A 17,526-nucleotide genomic window follows, 5' to 3' on the forward strand; every position below is an offset into this window, starting at 1 on the left:
TCGCTTTGTTACCCAGGCTGGAGGGCAGTGGCACAATCTTGGCTCTTGGCTCACTGCAACTTCTACCTCCCGGGTTCAAGCAATGCTCCTGCCTCAGTCTCCCAAGTAGTTGGGATTACAGGCATGCGCCACCAAGCCCGGTTAATTTTTGTATTTTTAGTAGAGACGGGGTTTCACTATATTCGCCAGGCTGGTCTCAAACTCCCAACCTCAGGTGATCTGCCAGCTTGGGCCTCCTAACTCTAGAATTCTGTTATCTCTTCCTTCAAAATGTTTCATATGTTGACTTCTTTTCCTAGTTTTTTGGGGTGTTTGTTTTTGAAATGGAGTATTGCCTTGTCGCCAGGCTGGAGTGCAGTGGCATGATCTCGGCTCACTGCAACCTCCACTTCCCAGGTTCAAGCAATTCTCCTGGCTCAGCCTCCCAAGTAGCTGGGAATACAGGCGCATGCCGCCACGCCCGGATAATTTTTCTTTTTTGTATTTTAGTAGAGACGGGGTTTCACCATGTTGCCCAAGCTGGTCTTGAACTCCTGAGCTCAGGTAATCCTCCCACCTCAGCCTCCCAAAGTGCTAAGATTACAGGTGTGAGCCACTGCACCCAGCCCTTTTACTGGTTTTTAAAAGAAAGATCTGACATCTACTTTTACCACTCTGAGGTTTCACTCATATATACCTAAACAAACAAACAAAAAATTACTGTCATTGTCTATCATCTTTTATTCAGCTCTTATAACTGCTTACCAATTCTAAAAGGAAAGGAACATAAGTTTTATCGCCTTTGGAATGAAACTCTTTTACCTCAAAAACCTTCTCAAATTTCCTTCAAATCTTTTTCTGACCTAATTTTTATTCTAATTTTTATTCTAATCAATTAGTTCCATCTAAATTAAAGTTAAATGTCCTTCACAATCATTTTTTGAAAATTTTCTGAGTGTCCACTTATCGTTTTGGACTACAATCTTTCAAGGAACTACATTTCCTGGACTTGAATCCACTGCTTTATATGTGTAAACTACAATAATTCTACAATTTGTAACTGTTATTTCCAAACATCAGTATAAAATTAGGCCTATATGCAGAAATAGCTCAGTCAGAAGCAGCTAATAAACTCAACACACAAAACTGACAAGATCACAGGCCAGATGAAAGGCTAACTCAAGGCTGAAAAACAGTATTTTAAAAATATGCACGTTGTTGGAAGGCTGAGGCAGGCGGATTGCCTGAGGTCAAGAGTTCAAGACCAGCCTGGCCAACATGGTGAAACCCCGTCTCTACCAAAAATACAAAAATTAGCAGGGCATAGTGGCAGGCACCTGTAATCCCAGCTACTGAGGAAGCTGAGGCAGGAGAATTGTTTGAACCCAGGAGGTAGAGGTTGCAGCGAGGAGAGATCACGCCACTGCACTCCAGCCAGGGTGACAAGAGTGAAACTCTGTCTCAAAAAAGTAAATAAATAAATAAATAAATAAATAATTTAAAAATGCATGTTGTAGGCAAAACAACAGATTTCAAAAACAATTCAGTTAACAGATCAGTTTAAGCAAAGTTTTCATTAAACTGCAATTTTAAAATTCATTAATAAGTGTCTGAAATTATATCCTGAATCCAGCTTTTTTCCTATTCCTAAGGTAATGGTTTACGTAAGTTTGGTGAACAAGCCCAAAGATGGTTGTCTTAATACAACAAACAAATAAAATTAAAACACAAACAAAAAAACAATCCCCGAACCCTACCAATTCCACAAGGAACAAAATACAAAATGTAAAAAGTTTCAATATACTGTATATATAATATGGACAATTATAGTGATTATGACTATAATCATGATTATACTATAATGTCTGTTCTCAGCATCAGTGTCTCTATATATACTCAGAGTATAATATACTATATATAATATAATATACTCTGATTATACTATAATCATGATTATAGTGATTATGACCATGACAATGATGCTGAGAACAGACATTTCTTCTCTTTTGTCTTTAACATTTAAATGTGTATAGACAGACTGACCTGAACAACTATGAAAAATAAAGACAGTTTCTCTTTTTATCTCAGCATGTTTAAACACATGTAAGGTATATTTACAATGTAACAGGATAAATGCTATAAATAAGTACATAGAAGATGGTTGCTTTGGGATCATGACTAGTGGGAAGCATAGGAAAAATTATGAACATGTGAGAGCATGTCATTTTTGGAGAATGGCAAGTCAACATGGCCAGATAGGTCATAAGACTAGCAGAACTGCTTAATATCAGCTGTTCTAAAATATAAAGTGGATATTTATATTAGGGTATATTAGTTAGGGTATATAAAATATACCCTAACTGGACATTTTATTTGTGATGATTCAGGGAGAGAGACAACATATTTAAATTTCGAAAGGGTATTTGTGTAGTGAGAATAAATATCAGCTATTCTCCTCGTTTGCTAATACTAACTGCAGAAAGTTAAGTCTTCAAATTTTTCTTTTTTCTAAGTTAAGAATGTATTAACTTTATAATAAAAAGTTCTAAGAAGTAAAGCAAATTACAAATTACTACAAAAATTTGACAATACTTGATCAGTTTTAGTGGGGCGGGGAAGCATTCAGGTGAAAGGGAAAAGTTTTTACCTCTGATATCACCCCCAGCACAGAAAGCCTTTCCTCCAGCTCCCTTTATAATGATCAGGAAAGTTTCGGGATCTTGTTCCCACTTCTATTCAAATGTAACAGAAGATGATATAAACATATTATAAACACAAACTCATTAAAGTTATATGCATATGCACATATACACAATAACATATTCATATACATATATGTGTGTGACAGTACATATTCTTATATAAGGGATATCCAGAAGAACAAATCTCATCCCACTCTTCATTGAATGAACTTCATTTGCTTTTCCCAGATAAAGTAGAGGCTTAGGCTATTTCAAAAGGTTGCTAGACGAGTACATTGTGTGATCCAAATTTCAAGATGGCACCTGAAATCTTTGCCATAACTTTGATACCAAGATGAACAAATATGGGCATAATAATGATGTTACATAAACGTATAAATTTGGAGAACAAATCGACCCAAAGACTGCTGATAAATATAGCAATAACCTTTCTACTGTGCTGATACAGGGCTCACTGTCTTACTCTTAATGTATAAGTAACAGAGTGAAACCACGTATAATATTGATAAAAAATCCAAGGGATTTGGGATTGGTAAAGACAGCTAACAAATAAGTAGGATGAAAGAATCAAGAGCCAATGAAAATGTGAAAATCCAGAACAATGGACGAAATGAAAAATTAGTTACCTACAGACAGAAAACTTAACAGGGGTTCTATCAATCTATACAGGTTGAGTATCCCTCATCTGAAATGCTTGGGACCAGAAGTGTTTCAGACTTTTTTAGATTTTAGAATATTTGCATATACAGATATCTTGGGGATTGGAAATTCCTTTAGGTTTCATATACACCTCATACACATAGCCTGAAGGTAATTAATTTTTTCCCTTAGGGATGCTGAATAAACAGTGTGTCAGGCACTTGTGTTTTGACTGCAACCCATCATGAGGCCAGGTGTGGAATTTTCCACTTGCGGCGTCATGTCCATACTTATAGAGTTTTTGAATTTTGTAGCATTTTGAATTAAGGATGTTCAACCTGTACTACAGAATAAATACGTAACGCACAAGGAAGACGTAGCTGGACAGACGTGATTGTCCAAACGGTTCGCGCAATACTGGACTATATTAATTACATTAATAGAAATGTTATTATAACATGAACATTTCTAATTTCTTCCACTCTGGCCCAACTCTATTATTTGCAACATTTGGCTTATTTCTATGTATCACATTTTGAGACATATTATAATGGTATCTCAAACAGAAACACAAGAATGGAAGACAGACTCATCAAATGAAGAATTAAAGAATTGGTCGTCAGGGGAAAACTGGGATTTGTTCTACATCTGCATGGCAGACTACATTAGGTACTTACATACACTATTCACTTAATCTTTACATATCATCATCCCCATTTCAGAGCTGAGGAGATTGAGGTACGGAGAGATTAACTTTCCCAGCTTACACAGTTAATAAATAGAAATCCAAGTTTCAAACCAGACAGTCTGACTTTAAGTCCTGTTTTTCTACTATTCCATGCTGTTCACTTACAAGAGTTTATGGCCTTCTCTGAGAAAAAGCAGGCAGTTTAAAAGTAGCTGTCTGGCTGGGCACAGTGGCTCACACCTGTAATCCCAGCACTTTGGGAGGCCGAGGTGGGCAGATCACGAAGTCAGGAGATTGAGACCATCCTGGCTAACACAGTGAAACCCCGTCTCTACCACAAAAAATTAGCCGGGTGTGATGGCAGGCGCCTGTAGTCCCAGCTACTCCAGAGGCTGAGGCAGGAGAATGGCGTGAACCCAGGAGGCGGAGCTTCCTTGCAGTGAGCCGAGATGGCACCACTGCACTGCAGCCTGGGCGACAGAGCAAGACTCCTCTGTCTCAAAAAAAAAAAAAAAAGCAGCTGTCTTCAAATGAAAAGGTCATCAGGTGGAAGCAGATTAGATTTGTACACTCATTCTCTCAGAGGCAGAAAAAGTATCACTAGTTTAAAGGTCAGAGAAACACAGAGTGCCAGAACACAAAAAGAAACTTGCAAACAAATCAGTGCTATATAAAAGTGAAAGAATCTGCCTCAGGAGACAGTGAGCTCCCTATCACCAGGGATGCTCAAGAATAACTGCACAGGGGAAACACTGAAACCTCAAGAATCAGTGGGGCTTACTGAGATGCAGATCTCAGATAATTATGTGATTCTATGGGAGAAAATACCAGAAGTGTCCTATTATGATATACTTTGAGAAGAATCCATATAACTGCAATAAGAAAATTACAAACCTTTAGCTGTGAATAAATCTGCCGAATCATATTAAGAGTCAGTGCATTGAGGAACTTTGGTCTGTTTAGTGTTATGACTCCCGCACAACCTTTTTTTTCCAATAGCACATCTTCTGCTGCATCTGTGTGCTTGGACATTCTCTGTATAAACAAAGAATAACTTTATGATAAAATTTCTTAAGTTTTTATCACAAGCCAACATCAAAACATGCATATCAAATGCAAATCTTGCATATTAATGGCAACTAAAGGAATGAATAGGTACATCTTACAACTTTCTAAAGTTATTTAGATTATGTAGATGGACGATTCCAAAGCAAATCATACACACCTCCTAAATTTTTATTTCTGAGCCAACTGAATAAACTGACTTACTATAGACCCCAGTCTAGAATTTCTTGGACTTTGAAATACTCTTAAATCTTTTAATTTACTACTGTATATAAAGCTCTACGTTACATGCTGAGAGAGCAAAGATGAATAAGAGAGGGCAAATAATTCTTACTATTGTAGCTATGGTCAACTTGAAAATAGAGAGAATATTTGAGTTGGGGCTTGATGTATCCCAAGAAAAAGGGGAGATGAGAATTCCAGGTAGAGGAAACCGCACATGCTAAGCCATAAGCAATGATTATTTGGAAATGTTTCTTAAGATGTTAAAACGTTAGTGGAACAAAGGCTAGCTGAGGAAATGAGTGGTGAAAGGGTAGGCAGAATAAGTAGTTTGCAGCCAGATTATAATACGACAGACTTAATAATTGATTTTGCAGTACTAACTAATAAAACACCTGTCAGGAACACAGTTTTAACTACACAGTGATTTCCCAGGACTCTGCTATACCCAACCATCAGGACTCATGGCATCACTATTCTAAGTTCTGGGATACATGTACTGAATGTGGAGGTTACATAGGTATACATGTGCCATGGTGGTTTGCTGCACCCATCTGTTATCTAGGTTTTAAGCCCTGCGTGCATTAGGTATTTGTTCTAAAGTTCTCCCTCCCCTTGCCCCCCACCCACCAACAGACCCCGGTGCGTGATGTTTCCTTCCCTGTGTCTATGTGTTTTCATTGTTCAACTCCCACTTATGAGTGAGAACATATGGTGTTTGGTTTTCTTTTCCTGTGTTATTTTGCTGAGAATCATGGCTTCCAGCTTTATTCATGTCCCTGCAAAGGACACAAACTCATTGTTTTTTTATGGCTGCTTAGTATTCCATGGTGTGTATGTGCCACATTTTCTTTATCCAGTCTATCATTGATGGGCATCTGGGTTGGCTCCAAGTCTTTGCTACTGTAAATAGTGCTGCAATAAACATATGTGTACACGTATCTTTGTAACAGAATGATTTATAATCCTTTGGGTACACACTCAGAAATGGGATTGCGGGGTCAAACAGTATTTCTGGTTCTAGATCCTTGAGGAATCGCCACACTGTCTTCCACAATGGTTGAATTTACACTCCCACCAACAGTGTAAAAGTGTTATTTCTCCACAGCCTCACTAGCATCTGTTGTTGCCTGGCTTTTTATTTTTTTTTGAGACGGAGTCTCACTCTGTCGACCAGGCTGGAGTGCAGTGGCGCCATCTCAGCTCACTGCAAGCTCCGCTTCCCAGGTTCACGCCATTCTCCTGCCTCAGCCTCCCAAGTAGCTGGGACTACAGGCACCCACCACCACACGGGGCTAATATTTTGTATTTTTAAAGAGACGGGGTTTCAACGTGTTAGCCAGGATGGTCTCAATCTCCTGACCTCGTGATCCGCCCGCCTCGGCGTCCCAAAGTGCTGGGATTACAGGCGTGAGCCTGCCTGACTTTTTAATAATCGCCATGCTAACTGGCGTGAGATAGTATCTGAGGTTTTGATTTGCATTTCTCTAATGACCAGTAATGAGCTTTTTTTCATGTTTGTCGGCCGTACACATGTCTTTTGAGAAGTGTCTGTTCATATCCTTCAACCCCTTTTTGATAGGGTTGTTTTTTCTTGTATATTTGTTTCAGTTCCTTGGAGATTCTGGATATTAGACCTCTGTCAGATGGGTAGATTGCAAAACATTTCTCCCATTCTGTAGGTTGCCTGTTCATGTTCACTCTGATGATAGTTTCTTTAGTGGTGCAGAAGCTCTTTAGTTTGATTAGATCCCATTTGTCAATTATGGCTTTTGTTGCAATTGCTTTTGGTGTTTTGGTCATGAAGTCTTTGCCCATGCCTATGTCCTGAATAGTACTGCCTAAGTTTTCTTCTACGGTTTTTACTGTTTTGGGTTTTACATTTAAGTCTTTAATTCATCTTGAGTTAATTTTTGTACAAGGTGTAAGGAAGGGGTCCAGTTTCAGCTTTCTGCATATGGCTAGTCAGTTTTCCCAGCACCACTTATTAAATAGGAAATCCTTTCCCCATTGCTTGTTTGTGTCAGGTATGTTGAAAATGGCACCACCATTCTTAACACATTCCTTTATGTAAAGGCAACACTTAAAATCTTGCATGGGAAAAGTGTGTAATGTAAAATTGAAAATTGAAATTGGAAAATTTTAACTGGAGAATGCCAATTAAAACTAAACAGCATACTTATTAGCAAAAATCTAATAACTAGAAGTACATATTTTGACTGCATTAAGCAACATGTTTACACAATGTTTAAGTTCTCCTTTATGAAATCAAGTTGCACATTTAATATTGAAGTTAATTTTTGTTAAAATTATCAGATAAAAATAGAAATAATTTATATTCGCTTAAAGTTACAGGAACAATTATTAAACAGAAAAAGTTGTGTTTCAATTTCATCTGAATTTCTGAGTTTCTCTAATGAGAAATTTAAATCAAAACTTTAGCAATAGTAAGATATATTTTGTAATCATATTGACAATTATCAAAGTCTGATACACACACACACACACACACACACACACACACACCCGATATACTCTTGAGTACAAGTAAACAAACGTACTGGGGAAGGATAAACTTACAGAACCTGAAAAAAACAGTCTGACACTTTTTTTCACAGATAGATACACATGGATTTATTTTTTTAAATGCTAGGAAACAGTGTTCAGGTTTTTTTTTTTTACTTTTATTATAGTTCCAGGGTACATGCGCAGGATTGTTACATAATTAAATTCATGTCATGGGGGTTTGTTGTACAGACTGTCACATAAATTTAGAATACAACGGTTATTTTTTTCTGCGCCTCTCCCTCCTCCTATCTCGACCCTCAAGTAGGCCCCAGTGTCTGTTGTTTCCCTCTTTGTGTCCATGTGTTCACGTCATTTAGCTCCCACTTATAAGTGAGAACATGCGGTATTTGGTTTTCTGTTCCTGCATTAGTGTGCTAAGGATGATGGCCTCCAGGTCCCTCCATGTTCCTGCAAAGGTCACAACTTCTTCTTTTTTATGGCTGCATAGTATTCTATGGGGTATATGTACCAGATTTTCTTTATCCAATCTGCTACTGATGGGCATTTGGGTTGATTCCATGTCTTTACTATTGTGAATAGTCCTGCAGTGAACATATGTGTGCCTGCATCTTTATGGTAGTGTAATTTATATTCCTTTAGTATACACCCAGTAATGGAACTGCTGGGTCGAATGATAGTTCTGTTTCTAGCTCTTTGAGGAAATCGCCACACTGCTTTCCACAACGGTGGAACTAATTTACACTCCCATCAACAGTGTATACACGTTCCCTTTTCTCCACAACCTCCCAGCATCTGTTATTTTTTGACTTTAATAATAGTCATTCTGACTGGTGTGAGATGGTATCTCATCATGGTTTTGTTTTGCATTTCTCTAATGATCAGTGATACTGAGCTTTTTTTTTTTTCCATATGTGGTTGGCCGCATGTGTATCTTCTTCTGAAAAGTTTTTTTTCTCTCATAAATTTAAGTTTCTTATAGATGCTGGATATTGGACCTTTGTCAGATGCATAGTTTGCAAACATTTTCTCCCATTCTGTAGCTTGTATGTTTGTTGATAGTTTCTTTTTCTGTACAGAAGCTCTTTACTTTAATAAGATCTCATTTGTCAATTTTTGCTTTTGTTGTTATTGTTTTTGGCATCTGCGTCATGAAATCTTTGCCCATTCCTATGTTCAGAACGATACGGCCTAGGTTGTCTTCCGGGTTTTTACCGCTTTGGGTTTTACATTTAAGTCTTCAATTCGTCTTGAGATAATTTTTGTATATGGTCTAAGGAAGGGGTCCAGTTTCAATTCTCCACATCTAGCTAGCCAGTTATCCCAGCACCATTTATTGAATAAGTTATCCTTTTGTCATTGCTTCTTTTAGTCAGGTTTGTCAAAGATCAGACACTTGTCTGTCTCAATGGCTATAAATTAGTCTAAAGAGAAATCTACATGAATGTTGTAATTAGAAGTGAAGCAGCCGCCCCTGCTTACCAGGGGCATAAGCCATAAGAAAGATTAACTAAAAATGTTAATCTTAGTTAACATTTCCCACTCTCTTCCTGACTTTTTTTCCTGGAACCCAACCAGGCTTTCCTAGCAAAGACAGGAGCCAGAGGGTGCGGGCTCAGGAGGGAAACAGAGATTACTGCTAAATCCTTTCCCTTTATCTCCCACACAGAACAAAAGGCTTTATCTGCAGGGAGGGGAAGGAAAACCTCAAGCTTGTAGCCCTAGGGCTCTGATGTCTCATTCCAGTGGGGGAAGGAAATAGAGGCCTACTAAATAAAAGTCTTCATCTCAAAAGAGAAGCACTTTAAGACCATAGCCTAAGGACCTTAGTGCTTGTCGACAACAGCTGAAGAAAAGGAACTGGGGACAAAAGAAAAGGAAAATTTAACAAGGCAGTCAATCTCAATCCCCAGAGGAGGGAGAGGGAGTTGGGGGAAGGGGAAGCGGCTGACTACAAAGTGGAAGCATGGAAAATTGTAAGGGAATGGAACTCCTCTGCGTGGTATTGGGGTGGTGGGCACACCATTTATAAATTTGTCAAAACTCACAGAAATGTGCATCACAAACAGTGAACTTTAATGTACACCAACTGTCTTAGTCCATTCCTGCTGCTACAGCAAAATGCCTTTAACTGGGTAATTTATAAAGAACAGAAATTTGTTTCTAACAGTTATAGAGGCTAGGAAGTTCAAAATCAAGATCAAGGCAAGTTCAAGTTCAAGATTCAGAGACTGGTAAGACCTTATTTTTCATGAGTTCTGTGTATCCACACATGGCACAAGGAAGGACAAGGGCAAAAAGGACTAGTTAACTCCCTTCAACCTCTTTTATAAGAACACTAATCCATAAGGGTGGGGTGCTCATGACTTATCACTTCCCAAAAAGCCCCACCTCTTAATACCAACACATTTGGTATTAGGCTCCAACATATGAATTTTGGAAGGACACATACATTCAAACCATAGCATGAACTATCTTTTAAAAAGGAAAAAAATTACCCAGGATATCAGGGAATTCCAATACGGCATGCAGACTATGACAGATGAACTGTCAACTGAAGAATCAGAGATTCGTAAGTTTGGAAAAGACAGCTTTACTTCTCATAAAAGAGGCTGCAGGCTGACCAACCCACAGGCTGGGAAGCACAGCCTCTGGCAGAAGTCAAGAGCAAGCACTTCTAGCCAGGGAAAGATGAAATGGGAATTTATGCTGAACTGGCTGGCTACACAAACATATTCAAGAGGTTATAGGAGGAGCTATGAATATTCACAAACAGGAGGCACATGCATGTACAGTAAGCCAACATATATGCAACATGCATGCCACGTTAACTCTGGGTTGGAGACTTAACAATTAAATGTATCACAATTAGGCCCTATACATCAAAAGATGAAACAGAGGAAATGGAGTCCCACTGTGTGCAGCCTCCCTCCACAGACTGGCCAGAACCACTCCATCATCACTGGTCTTTTATTAGGAAGGAATGCTGGTCAGCTGCTGTGTCAAAATTGCAAAAAGAAGGCAACAGTTAGGTGGTTGCTTGAAATTAGCAGGGGAAAAATTCTGTTTAACTCTTAGGGAAGAAAGCCTAATGGTGGCTAACGAGGGAGGAAGTATTACAAAGTATGTCCAAGCTCCCAATCTATCTTGGCCAGGAATTCATTTTTTCAGCTTTCTCTGGGGTCCCCTTGGCTGAGAGGGGGATCTAGTCATTTGGGGAAACAGGATTTTTTCTTTCTCAAAACCTAACTGAATTACACATTATGACATAACCTCAGTGAAGTGACTGTGGTGATGAGGAAGCTAACTAACTTTGGAAATCAGTGAAATGACTGAAAACTATATGGATGATAAAGGAACTGTACATCAACAATGTACTCTTATCAACACGGCTTTTCCTGGTAGCGGGGAGCAGGTAACAATTCTGCAACTGCTTTGCATATATACTAGGCTTAAATTAGTAAGTAATGGAGCCTGGCTCTCACTGTCAGGAGCAGAGTTACAGTTAGAACTAGAAGAGAAAGACAGAATGAACTCTGACCTATGGTACTGGATTAAAGACAAAGACATCACTATGAACTCATGTTTAGTTTAATATACATACACAGAATAAGTACAGAAACAATTATAGATATGCATGAATATATGGGTAAGTACATCGTGTATATGTATTCTATTACACATACATACCTTACCCTAGCTCTATTCTCTGAGAGAAAGGCATGACACCCAGTAGCAAAGAGCACTCCCAGAGTCTAGATCTTGATTTCTAAATGCAATTCTCCAATAAAGGCAACCAGAGCTCCTTAGAGAAATGGCTGATTCCAACACTAAGATAGGGAAAACACAAAATGAGTCCAGAGCACACCTTCTAGCACCAGAAAGGAAATGTTCAAAAAGAAAAAAAAATTAAAAGGATGGGGTCACGTGAAAGAAATACAGAAGCCAAAATGAAGGAATTCCTAATGGCCAGAACTGGAACAATGAAACAATCAATAATTTGATATTAGATGATAGCCCAAAGAATAAATATCCATGACTTCACACAGAATAAGTAAATGGAGGAGAAAAGATAATCTTCCTTACAGAATTCTAAATGACATACGTAGTTATCTCCCTTTCAAGAGACACAGCTTTGTCCCCTCACCTTTTGAGTGTGGGCTGGACGTACTAACTTGCTTTCAATAAGCAGAGCATGAAAGGGAAAAATAGTAACTTTACAGTGGAAAACAATAAATGATACTTACACAAAGGGATAAAAGTTGGCATTACCAATGATGTCATGTAGATATCACATACTCCCTGATGCATTTATCAAAACTCACAAATACTCCCTGATATGATGTGATTAGAAGGGCAATTTTCCTCTGTCACGTTCTTGCCAAAAACCTTAACTCTAGTCTAATTGTGAAAAACACAACAGAGAAGGCCAGATGAGATGGTATTCTACAGGCTACCTGACCAGCACTCCTTACAACTGTCAAGGGCATGAAAAATATGGAAAGCTAAGTTGAGAAACTATCACAGACTAGAGGAGACTAAAAAGCATGACAAGTAAATGCAGTGTCATTGATTCCTGGAACAGAATATTAATGAAAAAAAAGTGGTGAAATCCAAATAAAGTCTGGAGTTAACAGTGATATACAAATTGTCTTAGTTCATTTTCTGTTGCTCACAACAGAATATCTGAAGCTGTGTAATTTGTAAAGAAAATGAATTTATTCCTTTCCTTACAGTTATGGAGGCTGATGTCCAAAGTCAAAAGGATACATCTAGTGAGGGCCTTCTTGCTGGTGGGGACTCAGCAGAGACCCAAGGAGGTACAGGGCATCATATGTCAAGGAAGCTAAGCATGCTAGCTCAAGTCTCTCTTACTTCTCTTACAAAGCCACCAGTCTCACTCCCATAACCCCATTAATCAATGAATGGATTCATCGTTCGTGAGGACAGAGGCCTTGTGACCCAGTGACCTCTCAAAGGCCTTACATTTCAATATATCCATACTGGGGATTAAATTTCAAAATGAATTCTGGAGGGGGCAAATATTCAAACCACAAAACCAATGTTCTCAGTTTTGATAAGTGTACCATAGTAAGAATATTAGGCAGTTTGCTAGGGCTGCCATATCAAAGTACCACTACTTAAGCGGCTTAACCAACACAAACTTACTGTCTCATAGTTTTGAAGGCTGTAAGTCTGAAATCAGGGGGTCAGCAGGGCAATGCTCCTGCTGAAGGTGCTAGGGAAGGATCTATCCTAGGCTTCTCTCCTGGCTTCATATAGTTTTCTGGCTTGCGGCAGCATAACTCCAATCTTCACATGACATTATCCTGTGTACATGACCATCTGCAAATTTCCCTTTTATAAGCATACCAGTCATATTGGATCAGGGCCCACCCTACTCAATTATGACCTTAACTAATTACACATACAACAACCCTATTTCCAGATAAGGTCACATTCTGAGGTACTGAGGACTAGGACTCCAACATATGAATTTTGGGGGACACAATGCAATCCATAATAGCAACGTAGAAACGCATTAGGGGAAACTGAAACTAGGTGAGAGGTACGTAAGAACTCTGTACTATCTTTTAAACTTACCTGTAGATCTAAAACTGTAAAATAATTTTAAAAAATAAAGTCAGTTGATAAAATATAACATTTTCTTAATAAGCAAAATAGATTTCCCACATCCAGCTGAACCCATAATCTCAGTAAGATGTTTTGTTTTTAATTCAAGGGGGCAACCACAGGTAAAATGGTGAAAACCAAAATTGCCTTGGTTTGCAACACTACTGATTTAGTGTCTATCTTTCTCAGGCACTTTTCCATAAACTATTAGCAAAAATAGAATGCTGTACCTTATTCTGCACCTCCCATGGTTAATTCAGCAACCTGCCATGGTCGTCTTTCCATGTCACTACTACAGATAAAGCTGTCTTATTTTTTTCTATGTTTCTATGGTAAAATAAAACACACACACAGACAACCACCCAAAGTATAATACAGAACTTAGTCAATTACTATAATGCGAAACTCTTGTAACCACTACCTAGGTCAAGAAATGGAACTTAGCTTCTGAGAGATGCTATCTGGCATGAGCACTGGAATTTCCCCTGCTGGATGTGCTATGAATGGGTATGCCATGAACCCAAGGGCCTGACCACTCCTTGCCCAGGTCATTTTCAAGGTAGCCACTATGAAGAAGAAGGTCTTCTGCTGTAGACACCATGAAGAAGAAGGTCTTTGCTGTGAGCCACCATGAAGAAGAAGGTAAGGCCTTCCTCTGAGACAGACAACAGACTTATTTACAGCTTGCCAAAACCAGCAGGTTTCCCAAATCGCATGACAGTTGTACTGTCATGCAATATTCTGCAAATGCAGACACTCATATGGGTCCTCTGTATCACTCCCCTGAGGCTTGAGGAGCAAGAGAAAACTTGCTCAGTGTTGCTCGTTGTACCACTCACAAAATTTTTTTTTTCTAATCCAAGATTGTCATGTCTTCTGCCAGCATCCATGAAATATTAACAAGCTAACTATTAGCTTGTATAGCACTACAGACTGAATGTTTGTGTCCCTCCAAAATTGGTATGTTGAAATCCTAACCCCCAAGGTGATGGCAGAAGAGGTGGGACCTTTGAGAGGTGATTAGGTCACGTTGGCCCTCATGAATGAGATTAATGCCCTTATAAAAGAAATCCTGGAGCGCTTCCTCACCCCTTCTACCCCAGGAGGACACAGAGAGAAGATGGCCAACAAGGTTGTCTATGAACCAGGAAGTTGGCCATCACCAGACACCAAATCTGCTGGCCCCTTGATCTTGAACTCCCCAGCCTCCAGAACTATGAGAAATAAATTCTGTTTTTAATAAGCTACCTACCCAGTTTACAGTATTTTGTTACAGCAGCTCAAATGGACTAAAACACTATGATCTACTGTATTCTTGGGAACTAGGTATCTAGATGTGGAGTAAAAGAGATTCAGATGTAGGATTAAAAGGGCTATGAATAATTCTAGGACACCATCTGGACATATATAAGAAGAACATGTGTGCTGTCATGAAAATGATATGCACAGTATCATTTCATGCACTCCAAACACTATACCCTCAATACTGAATAGAACTACTTTCTAAAAGGAAAAAATGAAAATAGAAGTTTTCTCCATATCCAGATGAAAATTAAATGACCTTTTGCTCACTAAATTAAAATGCTGTTTAAGAATTTAAAATAGGCCAGGCATGGTGGCTCACACCTATAATTCTAGCACACTGAGGGGCCAAGGCAGGAAGATCATTTGCGCCCAGGAGTTCGAGGCCAGCCTGGGCAACATAGAAACCTCATCTCTACAAAAAATTTAAAAATTAGCTGGGTTGGTGGTCCATACCTGTAGTCCTAGCTACTCGAGAGGCTAAGGCAGGAGGATCACCTGAGCCTAGGAGTTCGAGGCTACAGTGAGCTAGTATCACTACACTCCAGCCTGGGCAACACAGCAAGACCTTGTCTCAAACAATAACAAACAAAAAACACGAGTTTAAAACAGATTATGGAGAAAGAAGAAAAAAAAGTATTTCCCTGAATATTTTTGTAGTAAGAATATTTCCAAATTAGTCTACAGATACAAATGAGGCTTCACTGACAGGTTCCACTGGCTTTCATTAGCTTGACAAACCTTATATGCAGAAATGGAGAATTCTGTCCTCCCTTCTGGGTTCTATTCCCTACCTCTATCTTGGAAGCATCACCACGAATGTCACACTATTAATGCAAAATAATCCTGTCCACTTCTCATAACTCTGCCTGCAATACTGCCATCAATGGCATACTTCCATCACTCCACCATGAAATAAAAAGGATCTCTCTCTGTCTCTCTCTCTCACTCACTCACTCTCTCAGAAAGGCCACAGAAGAATTGCCTGGGATACATTTTCTCTACCCTTGAGGCACTCATAAAAACAAACACTGAGACTCAGAACTATTCAACCCCCAGGCCCTGAGAGTCTTTATCTTTTTTCCAGGTGTTTTCTGCCCCATGTCACCATAGTCGCCATGTGATCTGGATTCTGTCATGTCTTCCCATTCCACCTATGTACTTAGTCTAAATACGAGTCACTGATACCACTTCTAGTTTTTTTTCCTAGGAAACTCCTCAGCCTCCATGTACAACAGCTGAATAAAATAAGTAAGGGTAGTGCTGTGGTTCAAATATTTGCCCCCTCCAAAGAATGTGGCAATACTAAAAGGTGAGTCCTTTAAGAGGTGATTGGGCATGACAGTTCTGCTCACATGAACGGATTAACCCATTCATAAATTAATGGGTTAATGGATTAATGAGTTAATGAATCAATGGGTTAGTATGGGAGTAAGACTATGGGTTTATAAGAGGAAGAGGGAGAAATGAGCTAGCACACTTAGCCTCCTTGTCACATGATGTCCTGTACCACCTTGGTGCTCTACAGAGAGGACCCACCTGCAAAATGGCCCACACCAGATGCAGCACCTTGACCTTGGACTTCTCAACCTACATTAGCTATAAGAAATAAGTTCCTTTTCTTTACAAATTCCTCGGTTTTAGGTATTCTGTTATAAGCAACAGAAAAACACAGACTAACACAGTTAGGAGGGGATATGCCAGGCTTTGTATCCCCATCTCCACTTAGGTTTAACAGAGGCACAGTTGCAGTAGTTACTTAGTGCTCACTCTGTCAGAGGCTATAGAGCGTACAAAGTAAATCTATGAAGACAGATAGCCAGGATTCAAATCACACCTCATAATTACTAGCTGTGACATCTGGGCATGTTACTTAGCCTCTCTGTCCCTCAATTTCTGCCCTGTTATACAGAGATAAGGCTACAATCCCTTAATTCCTAAAATTTTCTAGATTTTGAAAACAGTACATACTAAATGCTTTATAAAATACCCCAAGAGGAGTCTAGGTCCTTGTAATACTTGATTACATAGTAATACAGTGTTTTTATATTTATGCACCAAACCATAAGCGTTCACACTAGTTAGGATAAAAACTAAAAGAGCTTCAAGTACATCCAGGTCAGATTTTGCCAATGCATTTACCACAAACTAACAAAAAAACTTTTGGTTTTAGGGTTTAGAATTGCAAATAAGAGATCTGTAGTATGTACTACAGAGGACTATCATGAGAATTAACTGAGCTAATAACACGACAAATACTTACAGTAACACCTAGAATACAGTGATATCAGATGACCTGTTATTATTTTTACGTGCAATTTACTTGTCAGCCTCTATAAGAGATATAAAAGTGAATAAAATGTATTTCTTCCTTACAATCTGGTAAACTATGGATATTTAACTTTGCAAGGGTACCATTACAATAATAGCTAACGTATAAAACGACTGCTACATGCCATGCACTATGCTAGATTTTTTTTTTTTTTTTTTTTTTTTTTTTTTTGGTCACTCTGTCACCCAGGCTGGAGTACAGTGGCGCAATCTCGGGTCACCACAAACTCCGCCTCCCGGGTTCACGCCATTCTCCTGCCTCAGCCTCCCGAGTAGCTGGGACTACAGGTGGCCACCACCATGTCTGGCTAATTTTTTGTATTTTTTTTAGTAGAGACGGGGTTTCACCATCTCATTAGCCAGGATGGTCTTGATCTCCTGACCTCATGATCTGCCCACCTCGGCCTCCCAAAGACTATGCTAGATTTTTTAATGCAT

The 17,526-nt window shown here is 39.0% G+C and overlaps 1 protein-coding gene across 4 annotated transcripts in view; it reads right to left on the reverse strand.

Annotated features, from left to right (window-relative positions):
* The window catches only part of LOC105468213 (3-hydroxyisobutyryl-CoA hydrolase), a 117,732-nt gene that overhangs the window by 90,059 nt on the left and 10,147 nt on the right, over positions 1-17,526 (reverse strand). For 2 of the 4 annotated variants that reach the window (XM_011718284.2, XM_011718283.3), the window contains 2 exons: positions 4,903-5,043; positions 2,627-2,711 (listed from right to left, as the gene is read on the reverse strand). In XM_011718284.2, coding sequence (XP_011716586.1) covers positions 2,627-2,711; positions 4,903-5,043 — 226 coding nt within the window. Of the gene's footprint in view, positions 1-2,626; positions 2,712-4,902; positions 5,044-11,511; positions 11,631-17,020; positions 17,091-17,526 lie in introns of those variants that run through there. The other 2 variants (XM_011718281.3, XM_011718282.3) reach the window with 2 other exon arrangements.

Source organism: Macaca nemestrina, chromosome 11, assembly GCF_043159975.1.
Source record: "Macaca nemestrina isolate mMacNem1 chromosome 11, mMacNem.hap1, whole genome shotgun sequence".
In the NCBI taxonomy this organism is placed as follows: domain Eukaryota; kingdom Metazoa; phylum Chordata; class Mammalia; order Primates; family Cercopithecidae; genus Macaca; species Macaca nemestrina.